General features: G+C 41.4%; 1 protein-coding gene across 1 annotated transcript; it reads left to right on the forward strand.

Annotated features, from left to right (window-relative positions):
• Positions 1–5,219: 5,219 nt before the first annotated feature.
• Positions 5,220–12,156, forward strand: LOC141218954 (zinc finger protein 706-like). Its single transcript, XM_073666001.1, has 4 exons — positions 5,220–5,426; positions 5,927–6,068; positions 7,262–7,369; positions 11,060–12,156. The coding sequence occupies exons 2-3, from the start codon at positions 5,937–5,939 to the stop codon at positions 7,355–7,357; spliced, it is 228 nt and encodes a 75-aa protein (XP_073522102.1). The 5' UTR covers positions 5,220–5,426; positions 5,927–5,936; the 3' UTR covers positions 7,358–7,369; positions 11,060–12,156.
• The last annotated feature ends 2,271 nt before the right edge of the window (positions 12,157–14,427 follow it).

Here is a 14,427-nt window from a genome sequence, read left to right on the forward strand (position 1 = left end):
TTTTATTATTTAGATTTTTTTGTCTTTGTTCTTCTTTTCCACTTCCAGTAGCAGAGATCTCAATAGTATTTGTCAGCTGTATGGCTTTTTCTGGCCTTTTGCTTCCCTTCCCACATTGTTCTAGTTTAAAGCTCTTCTGATGAGTGTAGCAAGGCGACTTCCAAATACATGTTTTCCAGTCTTCGTAAGGTGCACCCCATCTCTAGCAAGTAGTCCATCGTATAGGTAATTCATTCCGTGATCCAGAAATCCAAATCCTTGTTGACGGCACCATCGACGTAGCCAGTTGTTCACCTGTAGAATCTTATTCCACCTCATTGTTCCATGGCCATCCACTGGGAGGATGGATGAGAAGACCACCTGCGCTCCCAATTCTTTCACTTTCTTGCCTAAGTCTTCAAAGTCACTGCAGATGGTTTCCAGGTCCTTTCTTGCGGTGTCATTTGTCCCCACATGTATTAGCAGGAATGGGTAGTGATCTGTAGGTCTGAAGAGTCTTGATATCCTGTCAGACACATCTTTAATTTTTGCTCCTGGAAGACAGCACATTTCTCTTGAGGTTATGTCTGGTCTGCAGATAGCGGCCTCTGTTCCTCTTAACAGGGAATCCCCCATGACCACCACTCTCCGTTTTTTCTTCACAACATTCTTCTTTCTCCATCCAGGAGGATTCTGAGGGCTTACAAGGTTATTCATTGCTGGCAAAGTCTTATTTTGCTGTATTTCTTCATGGTTCTCCTGCGTGAGAGCCTGGTACTGGTTCCTGAGCAGTATGGGTGCTGACTGCCTCTCGATCCTCCTGCTTCTGTGGGTCACATGCTTCCATTCCTCTGTTTCGTCAGGTGCAGTTCGAATTTCTTCTCTTTCTGAATCATGAAGAGATAATTCTGCTCTGTCTAAGAACTCTTCACCTTCCTTAATGATTTTCAAGGTAGTTAACCTCTCTTCTAGATTTCGCAACTTTTCCTCCAACAGGGACACAAGCTTGCATTTCTGGCATGTGAAGTTTGGCTTTTCCACTGGCAAGTCTGTGAACATGTAGCAGGATATGCAGCTCACCAAATGGCTCCTGGACTCTTCCATGTTCTTATTGTTAATGTTCTGAAAACAGTGAAAAAAGCTTAAAAAAAAAGCTTCAAAATGCGCGCGCCTGTAGGCGCGCGGTTTACCGATGTCCTCTTTTCAGCTCCAACAGCCAAAATCCAGTGTTCTTTGAGCTCGCGGAGACTCTTCACTTACCCCAAAATGCAGTGGGAATATGCAAATTATCTCCTCAGGACTCCTCCCCTGGTTTAATAAATTGGGTACAGTAGTTTAATGCAGTTTGTGGGGAATATTTTTTCATAAGAATTTGGGAAAGTTATGAAATGTCCTATAAATGTCTGTCCTATTCCTGATCTAAGGGTCTAGACTTTTAGCTGAGAGAAATGTGTCCTACCATAAATTTATCACTTAAACATGAGCCATGTATGAGGGAGTCGGAGTTGGAGTCGGTGTCATGGAAATTGAGGCGTCTGAGTCGAAGATTTGGCTTACCGACTCCACAGCCCTGTTTGCAATGTTAAATACGGATGGCACATAGATATCATCCATGTGCTTTACATGTTGATCACTACAACCCTTATTAAATGCCTTGAGGTTTGTGGTTTCCAAATTGGGATCAAATCTTGGTGTTTTTTTTTGTAGGGTTTTCATTTTTACAACCTCAACAATTGTCCTTTTACAGTGTCACATATTGGGCGCTGAAATAACATGTCTATGGGATAAAAAAATTTCACTCTGTAACATTACAGACTAATTTCTGGAAACCTCATGCATTCAGAATGCTCCGCACACTCAGATGAATGCTTTCATGGGTGTGATATTCACAATTGGGTCACATTGTGCTATCTGCTATACAGAAACCTCCCATAGGGCTTGAGCAGAAGACCGTAGTTTCGGTCAGAGTGCGACCTGTCAAAACATCGTCCAAGGAAAAAGATTGCAGTATGCATGATTTGCCTCCAATACGGTGGTCACTCGCCCATGACTGTCCACAGAACCATATTCTCAGTATTTCACCACCATGTAAGGACAGACTGATTCTATTGTGATGGTTCACTTTTTTATATCTTCAGCGACAGTTATGAAAGATTTTTTTTCAGGATGTGGTGTTTGTCAGTGGCATCATTTTGCGCTACATATAACTTAACATAACTTTTATTAACCTTATTTAAAACCAATTCTGCCCGTTTTTATCCATTTTGAATTTTCTGCTATTCATCATGCTGGAAATAAAGTGTTTAACTTTATTGTGTGAGTTAGGATGATTATGGCAATACCAAATTTATATATATTTTTTTGTACAATTAATACACTTTAAAAAAAAATGTTTTTGGGTCGCCATAAGAGTCACAAGTTTCCCAATCCTCCATTAGAGTAAATGAGGGCTATTTTTTTAGGCAAAACAAGATGTAATTTTCATCGGTGCCATTTTGTGATACATGACTTACAGATTACTTTTTATGACACTATTTGGGAGGCAAAACGAACAATAAAACAGCAATTCTATATACATATATATTTTTTTAAACAAGAGTCACCATCAGATATACTTGTACTATCCTCTTTAAACTGCAGGTCGGCACGATGACAATACCAAATTTACATTTTTTTTTGTTTTAGCACAACGAAGTACTTTAAGAAATATATAATTTTTTTGTGGTCACCATATTCTGATAACTTTTTTTTTATACTAGTAGGCATGATCAAAAAACAATAAAGCTAGAATCATTTTTTTAATTTATTTTTTTTTTAGAGTTCACCGTGCCTTTATTCTGCAGGTCAATACAATTATGGTGATAACCAGTTTATACCTTTTATGTTTTACTACTTTCTTTACTACAAGAAAAATCACCTTTTTGGTTTTCATAATGCAAGAATGCTGTTTTTTCATTTTTCTGTTTACAGAGCTGTATGAGGGTTTATTTTTTGTGTAATGAGCTGTTCTTTTGATTAGTACAGCTTTGGGTTATATATGACTTTTTGATCACTTTTTTTTTTTTTTTTTTTTTTACAGCGGAGATGAACAAAAACCACAATTATGGCATATTTTTTTCATCCTTTTTATTTTTAACAGCATTCACCTAACAGAATGGAAAATAATTGGGTTTTTATAGAAAAGGTCATTAGGAAAGAACAATATCAATATGTGTAATATTTGCCGGAAGTTGGGGAAGTCGCGGATAAACCATTTTTTTGTGATTTAAACCGTGATTTATTTTTTTTTCACACTTAAATGTTTTTTTTTTTTTTCCAATGTTTACTAGTCCCACAAGTGGACTTGAACCTGCGATCCATTGATAATACATTATATTTATTTTACTTCCTTATATAGCACCATTAATTTCACAGATCAGTATGTCTTTGGAGTGTGGAAGAAAACTGGAGAACCTGGAGGAAACCCACGCAAACACGGGGAGAACATACAAACTCCTTGCTCCTATCAGTGTTTGACTGACAGCCCATCAGACCTCCTCTCCAGCAGAATCTGGTTGCTGAGGCACATGGCAGACATGGAAGTAATTGTTAGGCCTCTGGTAGCCCTAGAAACCCATCGGCACCCTGCGATCACGCTGCAGGGGTGCCAATAGGCTTACAGAGTGAGCAATACCACTCTTGTACTGCTGTCACTACTGACTAGCATGTGAGGGGGTTAAAGTGCCAGGCTCTGCAGCTTTTTGAAGTAAAACATATATGGCAACGATGGCAGTGTTGGGTTCATGTTACCAGTTGTTCGGGCAGCAGCAATCTCTTGACAGGTCCCCTTCAAAGAAGTAAAAGATATCACAGTAGTAACTGCATCCAGTATTAAACTGATCTCTTACACCTGACAATGCTGGTGTACTTACATTAAAAATACACATCTCAATGGCTGTATAATTCTAAAATAAAATGTATTATGAGTCCCATAAAACATCGACTCCTAAAACACTAAGTCTGTTTGCCCACTATGCGTTTTTTAAGCATTTCCGCAGCGGCAATTCTGCTGCAGAAATGCTTAAAAAATGCATGGTAGAAGGTCTGCCATGTTCCCCAATGATAATCCGCATGTGCTGTGCACATGCTGCGGAAATTTCCGCTGCGGATTATCATTGCGGGAAAAAAACGCAGCACTACCAATTATTTTGCATAAACGCGGCATTTTCGTCGCCATTGACTTGCATTGGAACGCTTGTAATCCGCATCACTGGATCTGTACATGTGGATTCCATGTGTTTCAATGTGCGGATGGTACCCGGGTTTGGAGGAGACGAGACTATCCTCCGGACCAGGGTACCATAGAAACTGTGAAAAGAATAAAATAATAAATATATACTTACCTTCTGATGGCCCCCGGTGTCCTGGTCTCGGCTTGCTGGCAGCTCGCGGTAGATTAAAGGACCTGCGGTGACGTCATTTAGTCATGTGACGGGTCACGCGACCGCTGAAGTCGGCAGGTCCTTTAAGCTACCGCGAGCTGCCGGCAAGCCAAGACAAGGACCCCGGGGGCCATCAGAAGGTAAGCATAATATTTATTTTTTACCATTCTTTCGGTCACAGTATATAAATCCATGCAAGTTGACAAGCACTTTCCAAGTGATGCTAAAATCACTTGGAAAGCGCTTGACAACCCGCATGCGGAAATGCATGTGAAGAGCGCTTCATTTCCGCTTGTCCCTGGCAGGAAAACGCATGTACAATCTGCATGTACAATCCGCATGCGTTTTTTCTGCCAGGGAGATGCAGAAACGCTCAGGAAAAATCTAACTTTCAAAAAGGATTATCATTCTCCCATGGATCTTTCAAAGTAAGTACACCAGATCCATCAGATCGAAGCGATACATTTAATAAATATATACTTCGGGTGCCAGGTCCATTTTAAGTAACTTTATGTGCCATGTATTAATGCAAAACAATATAGAAATGTACCAAAACGTGTTCCACATATCTAAACTAGCCTGCACTTTGTAGGGCATGTAGATACTAATGAGAGAAAGGCGCATGTGAGTGACTAGCAATGCGCAGCCCTGTGTCTGGCCAGTCCTGGGCTCAGTGCTTCTCTGCCCCTCTGGTAATGTGTGCACTTCTCATGGCCGGAACCCACACACTAGAACAGCGGTTTCTGTGGGCTCTACAAGGGGACACCCTCCCCGGCACTTCCTGTCTGTGCACCAGGCTACAGTGAGCCGCGGGCCTTTAAGTCACGTGTGCAGCTCGCTTTGGTGCTCGTTGCCTGGCAACGGTACAGGCTAGCTCTGGGTAGGAAGTGGCGTAGAGGAGAAACTGGAAGGAGCCGGAAAAAGGCGGATGTGAGCGCCGCCTGGGTGTCGCGACACCGCGTGACTGCTCTGTCGTGACAGAAAAGACGCTGAGGGGCTTTGGTGGTGTCTGGAAGGAGAGGAGCGGTATGTGGGCCAAAAAGCGACTCGGGAGTGAGGGGGGGCAGGGCTCCGTGCAGCTCCAGCCCGGTACACGGGAGAATGGGTAACGCTCTGTGGTACCGGGGGTGGCAATCCCCGGTGTGTACCGTATACGGGGACTCTGTACTGCGAATGTGCGCCCCCATATGGCTCTGTGCACCCTGACCCCGAGCACCACGGCTGCCATGAGGACGCATCGCCTCTCACAGGTGTGCTCACCTCTCCATGCTCTGTGAAGGGATTGGAAACCATCCTGGAAGACTACGGCTTCCATAAGAGTGCTGGTCACTGCCTGCGGCCCAGCATGCCCCCAGTGCGGCCCAGCATGCCCCCAGTGCGGCCCAGCATGCCCCCAGTGCGGCCCAGCATGCCCCCTGTGCGGCCCAGCATGCCCCCTGTGCGGCCCAGCATGCCCCCTGTGCAGAGCTGGCATCGGCCTCCAGCATTGCGGAGTGCTGTGTAACGTGTCTGTTGTGTCTTCTCAGGTCTGGTACAATGGCTCGTGGGCAGCAGAAGATCCAGTCTCAGCAGAAGAATGCCAAGAAGCAGGCTGAGAAGAAGAAACATGGCAGTGACCAGAAAGCTGCAGCCAAGGCAGCCCTGGTCTTCACATGTCCTGTGTGCAGGGTAAGAGGGCAGGTGGGGAGAAGACATGCTTGTGGGAACAGAAGATACAGGTCCTGGTTTGGCCTCTTGTCTCATAAGACATGGACGGGCATACCTTAGGATAATGTGGCCAATACTGGAGGAGAGGGGTCATTAGAGCTTACACTCTAGAAGTTAACCCTTTCAGGGCAGCAAAGCTTCACATTCCAATGACTTGCACATGAATCATATTTAAAGAGGTGGTCCACTACATTGTATAATGCCCCCATCGATTCACACCTTTTAACTAAGTATTTTTGCAAATACCTTCTGCTTCCATATGCGCCTGTTGGCGGCGCTATCGCTGCTCGCTCAGTCTGCTTCACATGACCCAGGCACATATGGTACAAAAATACTTATTTAAAAGGTGTGAATCGATGCGGGCATTATACAATGTAGTGGACCACCTCTTTAAAGCAATAAGTAAATTATCTCTGCAAATACTGTTGTGAGAAACAGTCCTATAGGTGGATCATGTTCATGCGGTGTTCCATCACCAATACAATGGTGGCATTTCCTTAGGAAACTCTATCAAGGTTTGTTTTTTTATTGTTGTTATTTTGGGGTACATGTTCCATATGCTGCAGCTTTGTCAGGTGACATAATGGACATCATAACAGAAACGAAGCAGATCTCATTCTCGTCAGTGTGGCCCGTCTGTTACGTAATAGATCTGTCCTCTGCATAGAAACATTTTCTTTGATCTTAGAATTGAGCGGAGAAACAGAATTATGAACAGAGCCTTAAATATTTTATCTTTGTCTTGTGAGTTGGGCTCGGTGCATACTTTGTCAGTTCTTTTAGCCTACACTATATATCTGGAGCTTTTCCTGACTTATACTGTCACGGTCTCATAGCCCCTTATTCAGCAGACTGAGGAAAGTAGTGTGTCCTTTCGTCCTCCATCTGGTAGTCATGCATCTGCATATTGTTTAACTGTATATGAAAGTGCACGTTTTTATACAGTGGACTACTGCAAAGAAATTATTCCATGCATTGTATGTTATATTTTATTTTTTTACAGTGGGTGGACGAACGCTAACTGTAGCTTCTGTCGGGCAGATACTAAGCGTATGCACCTAACATTGGGCACAGTCGTGTGCTCCTAGCTTTCTATTAAGTGTAACAAATTCTCCGTGCTTAATGTTCAGATGGGCTTTTTCTTCTTATTTTAGACACAGATGCCAGACCCCAAAACGTTTAAGCAGCATTTTGAAAGCAAACACCCTAAGTCTCCCATGCCTCCGGAGCTGGCAGACGTGCAGGCATAACAGGAGAGAATGGTTGGTCACCACTTTTCTTTATAACACTGTGTAAATAGAACTAAACCAGTTGCTTTGATTGTGTGGTGCATATGTTTTCTCCGTCTTACTAAAGTGACCATTAAAGGGGTGTCCCGAAAGCAAATCATTTTTCTCCTAACTTATCTATTTAGTTTCATAATTTTGAGCTATTTTCTAATATACTTCCTTAAAAATTCCCTATTGTTTCCTAACTACACTGCTTTTGTATTCCACCCCCCCCCCACCCTATTTCTGGTCTGATGACGATTCATTTGAGCATCACCAGTGCATGCTGGGATACTGAAACAAAGAATCATCAGGGGGCAGAGTCTGTGGTCACTGTCACAGCTGGTGCCCCCTCCCTGAAATGAAGAGTCATCAGTGATGCCCGTTTGAGGGGCATTTCTGTCCCTGAGTGTCTCCCCCATGCGCTGTCTACCCCAGCGCCCTGTGTGATGAGCTCACCGCCCAATCTGTATAGATGACTAGTGATAAGTCGGCAGCTTAGTGGTGTCACTATACCCGGTGTGCAGGAGACCAGTGCCGCCCCCGCAGGTGAAATCACTGGTCCCTGCGGGTTATAGTGACACCGCACTGTTCCCGGCTTATTACTAGTCATCTATACAAACAGACTGGATGCTGCGCTCAGGGACACAGCCAGAACTAAATAGATTGGGAATTGGGAGAAGAATGCTTTGCCTTCGGACCATCCCTTAAAGAGTAACCGTTGTCTCTTATTTTATTGCTGCGGATACTGTTCTATGTATACTGGAGGAGGGAGGTGCTACAGACAGGTCTTCCTTCCTCTACCTTCTATCTACATAGAATTGTATCCACAGGGACTGTCATCTCCTATCTCAGTAATGAGAAAGTTTGTCTTCACTGAATATAGAATTTTTTTTGATAAATGAGTCCACCCTGGCCAATCCATGTTTCCTCACTTGGAATTGTCCTGTAAATTAATAGGATCTGCTGTCTGCTAAATAATGGATATTAGCCATTTTTAGCTAATCACAGATAGACCTAGTTAAAGAAAATTTGTTAGCAAAATTTTGTAAAGTAAAGACCTGTCTGTATTGGTGCTGTAATACTGATTACATTGACACCTTTGGTGAAGAAATCCGCTTTGTGGTTCTTCTTTAATCACCATTTGTAGTCTTCTGCATTTTCTAAAGGATTAATTTTTGTAGAAATCTTTTGTGACCTTATAGTTGGTGTAGGCTTCAGATTGCAATGCATGGGCAACCTGATCATGCACCAAATTCATTAATAGGTTCTTATTAATGAATTTCCCAAATCCTAGTCCATCTGACTTTTTTTTTTTTGTCTTTTCTATAACTAGCCAAGCACCAGTGTTAATGAATAAGCTAACATGCAGTAATTATGACTACTCATTCCATCACTCTCATAAAAAATGTATTTTTGTATTAATCCATAGTAAAAGTAATAATCATAGACATGGCAGGGAGCCCAGGCAGGACCATTAAACGTGTATCAAACCCCCCGGATTCTTAGTTTGTGCTTGAATCTGCCCCCCTGTTCATCATACACAAAGAAGGTGTCTATAAACCTTAACCCGTAATGGAGGCAGATTTCTTATATTTAAAAACGGCACAATCAAGCGTCACGTCATATATTGTGTCCCAGCCTTTGAGCCCAGACATTATGACTGATTTAATCAGCCAACATGTGCCTCTAACAGTTGGAGCTGTGCTATGCCCGCAGCTGTTAACCTGTTAAATCCCACTGTCAAGAGATTAACGCGTACATCGACAGGGGCACGCATCATTCCAAGCTCCCATCGGAGCGTTTGTGATCGCGCGGGTACTGATGGGTTGGCATGACAGCCGGGGGGTCTGCTGATCACCCCTGTGGCTGTAATTATGATCCTCCTGTGAATGCCAGCCCGTGGCCAGTGTTCAAAGGAGATTGTGATTTCTCCTATACATAGCATTGCTGAAGAGCTGCCACGTATAACACAATCAATCTAACGATCGCAGCTTCAAGGTCCCCTAAAGTAACTAACAAATGCAGTAAAAAGTGAAAAAAAAAAAAAAAGTTTCTAAAAATATAAAAAGAAAAAAAAACACTTTCAAATCACACCCCATTAAAAATTAAAACAACAAAAAAACACATATTTGGTATTGCTGCGTTCAGAAATGTCCGATTTGTCAAAATATAAAATAAATTAATACAATTGGTAAACGACGTAATGATAAAATAAATCTAAACACCAGAATTACAGGTTTTTTTGGCCGCTGCAAAATTTCAGTAACAGGAAATCAAAACATCGTATGTACCCCAAAATGGTGTTTGTGAAAATAAGCCCTCGCACAGCCCCATATCCCGAAGAATGAAAACTCTACACATCTCGGATTATGGCGACAAAAGTATATAAAAAAATCATACAAATTTCCGAAGGTTTTTTTTTTTTTTTCACTGCCTAAGTAAAAAAAAAACCTATACATGTTTTTTATCTTCATACTCGCACTGACCTGGAGAATCATATTGGCAGGTCAGTTTTACCATATAGGTAATTTTTGGGTAGTATCAAAAACACAAAAAACAATTGTGGAATTGCACTTTTTTCACAATTTAACCGCATTAGGGAATAATTTTTTTTCCTGTTTTAGGGTAAACACATCGTGTTTTACTGCGTATTTTGCAGCAGATTTTTATGTAAATTTTCAGCTGCGCCTGGCAGTACCAGCAAAGTGTATGAGAAACCAGAATTCACTGTTCCCACATGTTGCTTTTTTGTTTGCTGCTTATTTTGTCGCGTATTTTGCTGCGTTTTTCACCCATAGGAAGTAATGGGTGGTCAAAAATACGCGTGTTTTTGACGCAGCTAATCTCCTGCCAGAGAAAAGTTATCAACACAACGTGTGTGCACTTGCCCTTAGAGTACACTATATGGTGAAATCAATGGTGTTATTCAAAAGTACAACTTGTCCCACAAAACACAAGCCCTCATACTGCTATATTGACGGAAAAATAATGTTATGGCTATTGGTAGAATGGGAGGAAAAAACAAAAAATCGTAAAATGGCTTGGGATGAAGGAGTTAATGCCCACATCTTCCCCTGTGATAACAGATGTTTGCCAGACGGTTTTCATTAAAGAGAACCTGTCACTTGAAAACAAATGCTTTTAATCTGCTGATATGGGGTTAATAGCTGCCTGGCGCCTGCACAGACAGCCTTGTTTCTTGGAGAAATGAACTTTATTCATCCCAGCAGCGTTCGGCTTTCAGTCATAGGCGTGGCGCCGGCACGGTTTCAGTTACCGCTCTGTGTATAGAGAGCAACGGTTGTAATCGTGCCCCCGGCACTGACTGACAGCAGGCTCAGCGTTAGGGCTGACAAAATGCCGAATCCTGCCGGGAGGAATAAAGTTAATTTCTCCAAGCATTGAGGCTCCGGGTGCAGGCACCGGACAGGTTCAGAACACTATTGACCTGCAGATTAACTCCATAATCTTCAGGTTAATAGTGTTAATTCACGTAACCGGTTGCTTTTAGGATAAGTTCATTTGAAGAATAAAATAATCAGTTACAAGCTACTAATTTGTTCTCTGGTCGCCAGCCTAAATCTGATTATTAGCAATTGTGTAATGGTAATGTAGGGAAAATTGGGTTTTTATAAATTGTCCAATGTTCTTTTTTTTTTTTTTTTTTCCTGCCTCATCTAGGTATATCCTCTGATGAATGCACTGAATGGAGCGGGTTGAGCATTTCTGAAACACCTTTCTTCTATAAATCTGGACGCACCTACCTGTTTTATGTTAAGTTGGAGATAAGTAACATGAGAGTTCCCGGACTTTGGTGCTGCAGCATCTTATTATTCACAATGTGGATTATCTATCCTGCTATACATGGGTTTGTGTCAGATCACCAAAAGGAGCAGTTGTAACTCTGATTATGCAATTCTGTGGCATGTTCCCCCAAATAGTGTTGAGGGTGCCATATGACAGGTTTTTAGTAATCAGAATAACCAAAAGCATCGTAAATATTTCCTTCCTGTTCGATTAGGTGCATTCCATTCATCTATGGAGGCAGAGCAATATATATATATATTTTTTTAATTGCATTCCAGTGCAGACCTTCATATTCTCCCTTTATTTTTTTTATCTGTACCTCTGACCTAGTATTGCATCATACCTACAAGTTATTGTGAAATACCACTTGCTATACTGTGCCAACGACAAACACTTTGCACATTACCTTGATCTCACCAGCTCTACCTGAGGTGAAAACCACTTTCTAAAAACTATCCCGATCATCATTACTACTGTTATATTGTTCTTGGTTTTGTATCTTTTTTTTTTTTTTTTTTTTTAAACAGAAATTTTTGCTATTTACACCTTTAGAACAGAGTTATGAAAAATATTGCTGGTCTTAATAATTTAAAAAAACAGCATAATAAGTTTGCCTCTTTATAACCAGGCAAACCTCGTCTTTTTTTTTTTTTTTCTCTTGTCTCATTTTTATTCCCAGTTCTAAATATTCTGCTTGGAGTCTTAATAAATATGTCAGTAATAAGCGTGAGATATTAGAAAGTATTTATATTTTTCACCTTTCTGTTTAACTTTCGAGGGAAATGTGAAGATATAACCCATTTACCGAAAACATAAATGGGCCACTTAGCCCTCAAATACACGCCAAAACAAGTTAATATTCATGAACTTAAGACATTAACATACTTTACAATTTCCTGTGTATGCTTGTGTTAAGAAAGTATTTTGTGTAACAATCTTTAATAAATATTTCCTTTGCAATTTGTTTTTAACACTTGTAAGCATCTTAATGTGCTATATTGTGTTTTTTTGGGGGGAGGGCAACTGTCCGGTGCGAGTTTGGAATTTTTAGGTCCCAATTCATCAAAGCTTTTCCGCTAAAAAGTTGCAAAATTATGTAAAAGTTGTGCCAAAACTTTGCAGCTATTGTTTTCATGACTTTTTCTACCAGTTTAGCTGAAATGGGTGTAGCAGGGTCGTGACACCACAGCCAGTCTAATTCATGATGAGCTGTGGCATAGCCACTCTAGATTCACGAAGAGGCGTGCACCTCTTCATTCATGAGTAGCATCTGACTCCACGATGCCCTCTTATTAAGACCAGTGAGAAAATCGCTGGTCTTGATGAATATGGGCCTTAGTTCTTTACAATGTTCACAAACCAGTTGGACCTTGTTCTCATACAGTGGTTTTGGTTTAGTTGCATCCAGAGCTAGACAATGTATCCTTAAAGAAGTTGTCCAATACTTTTTTCATTGATGCCCTATCCGTAGGATAAGGCATCAGTGTTTGATTGGCCAGGGTCCTGCACCCAGTACCCCTGCCGATCAGCTGTTATCGGTGCTGGCGGAGGCCGGAAGTACTTACTTGCGGTGTTTGGCTGTCTAACTGTAGTGGCCGCTGCAGGGTACTACACTTCCGCCTCCATTGAATTGAATAGGAGGTGGATGTGCAGTACCCCGCGGCGGCCCCTACAGCTAGACAGCCAGCTCCGCAAGTAAGTACTTCCAGCCGCTGGAAATGATAACAGGTGATCGGCGGGGGTGTGCCAGGTGTGGGACCCCGGACGATCAGACATCAATGCCCTATCCTATGGATAGGAGGACATCAATAAAAAAGTAGTGGACAACTTCTTTGTCTCTAATTAGAAAATTACCTATTTATTATAGTATGCTAAATGTTTAGATTTTTTTTTTCTATTTTCCATCTCGCTATGTTAAAAAAGGAGAAACAAATGAAATCTTCAATTCTCATTATGAAATGAAAAATGTTCTATTCTGAAGAGTCTTCAGCAGTCACGTTATTATTACATTGACAAATACAGTAGATAACTCGGGATGTATCATTTGCAATAAGTAATTTTGAAGCTCACACCTTCCTCTTCATAATTCCTTCTCCTCAGATCCTTAGATCATGCATGCTCACAAAAAAGCTTCACTACAACTCCGAGCTAGTGTATTGCTGCTTATGTCCGTATGGCGACTGAAGAGAATGGGAATTTCAGTCTAATATTACACTTGGTGGATAGTGTGAACATTGCAAGATTCCTGATTATCTTTGTTTATAAATACATTTAACAAATCCCTGACTTAAACAATGTGTTTCTTTTTTTCTGATTACACTGATTTTATGTTTGGTTATATTGTGCCAACCTATTCTGCTGCACTTTACTGACATTATCATCACTGTCCCCATTGGGGCTCACATTCTAAATTCCCTATCAGTATGTCTTTGAAGTATGGGAAGAAACCCATACAAACGCCTTGCAGATGTTGTCCTTGGTGGGATTTGATATAAGGTCTTCCCCCGTGCTGCACTCAGAACACCTCTTGTTGAGGCACATACACTGTGAGAAGAAAATGGCAGTCTTCATGTAGCTATAATTAGCTGGTTTGAGAAGAAAAGACAAATATGCAGCACAATCTTCAGGTTGTATAAATGCACATGGGCTCTATTCACCCCTTTACTTATTCCAATATTTTACATCGTTTGAAAGTAAAACTCTGCCATTGTGCATATAGGCCTTTCGCTTCCCACAACCGTTTGTTCTGCAGCAAACATGTCCCTCAGCAGCAATTTTATTTTTCAGTAAAAGGTTGTGGTGCAACTATTAGGAAAGCATTTTCTTTAACAATCACAAAATGTGGTGCTTTCCTTGCTCGGAAGGTTCACTCGAGCGTGAACCACTGAGACACCTGCCTCTTGTCAAGTCATAAATGACAATTTTCACTTTTCTGCTTCCATCTAGATGTGCTGCTTTCCCCGTTCTTAAAGATGTTTCTGTCTCTATCCATTAAAAGTTGAATAGTACAGTAACATTTTAGGCAGTAAGGGGTATGTTTTTAAAATGCTGTAAAATAGTTTAAATTGTGCATCTAAAAATTAGTACGTCTTGTGAGGTAGTGACTCTTGACCATTTTAGAGTTGCGGTGTAGAAAAAGGATCAAGTCAAGAAACAGGGTAGGCAGCACTTCCTGTAGGTTGTTGGGTGGGTGAAGTTCCTATAGAGCTGACCACATCGCTCCCATCAACATGTAGCAGATA

This window comes from Phyllobates terribilis, unplaced genomic scaffold (genome assembly GCF_046119375.1).
Source record: "Phyllobates terribilis strain yellow unplaced genomic scaffold, ASM4611937v1 Scaffold_2__4_contigs__length_985480577, whole genome shotgun sequence".
Taxonomy (NCBI): domain Eukaryota; kingdom Metazoa; phylum Chordata; class Amphibia; order Anura; family Dendrobatidae; genus Phyllobates; species Phyllobates terribilis.

Coding starts and splice junctions, on each gene's coding strand:
- LOC141218954 (XM_073666001.1), top strand. CDS start 5,937: ATGGCTCGTGGGCAGCAGAAGATCCAGTCTCAGCAGAAGAATGCCAAG. Junction 6,069..7,261: donor TCACATGTCCTGTGTGCAGG/GTAAGAGGGCAG, acceptor TTCTTATTTTAG/ACACAGATGCCAGACCCCAA.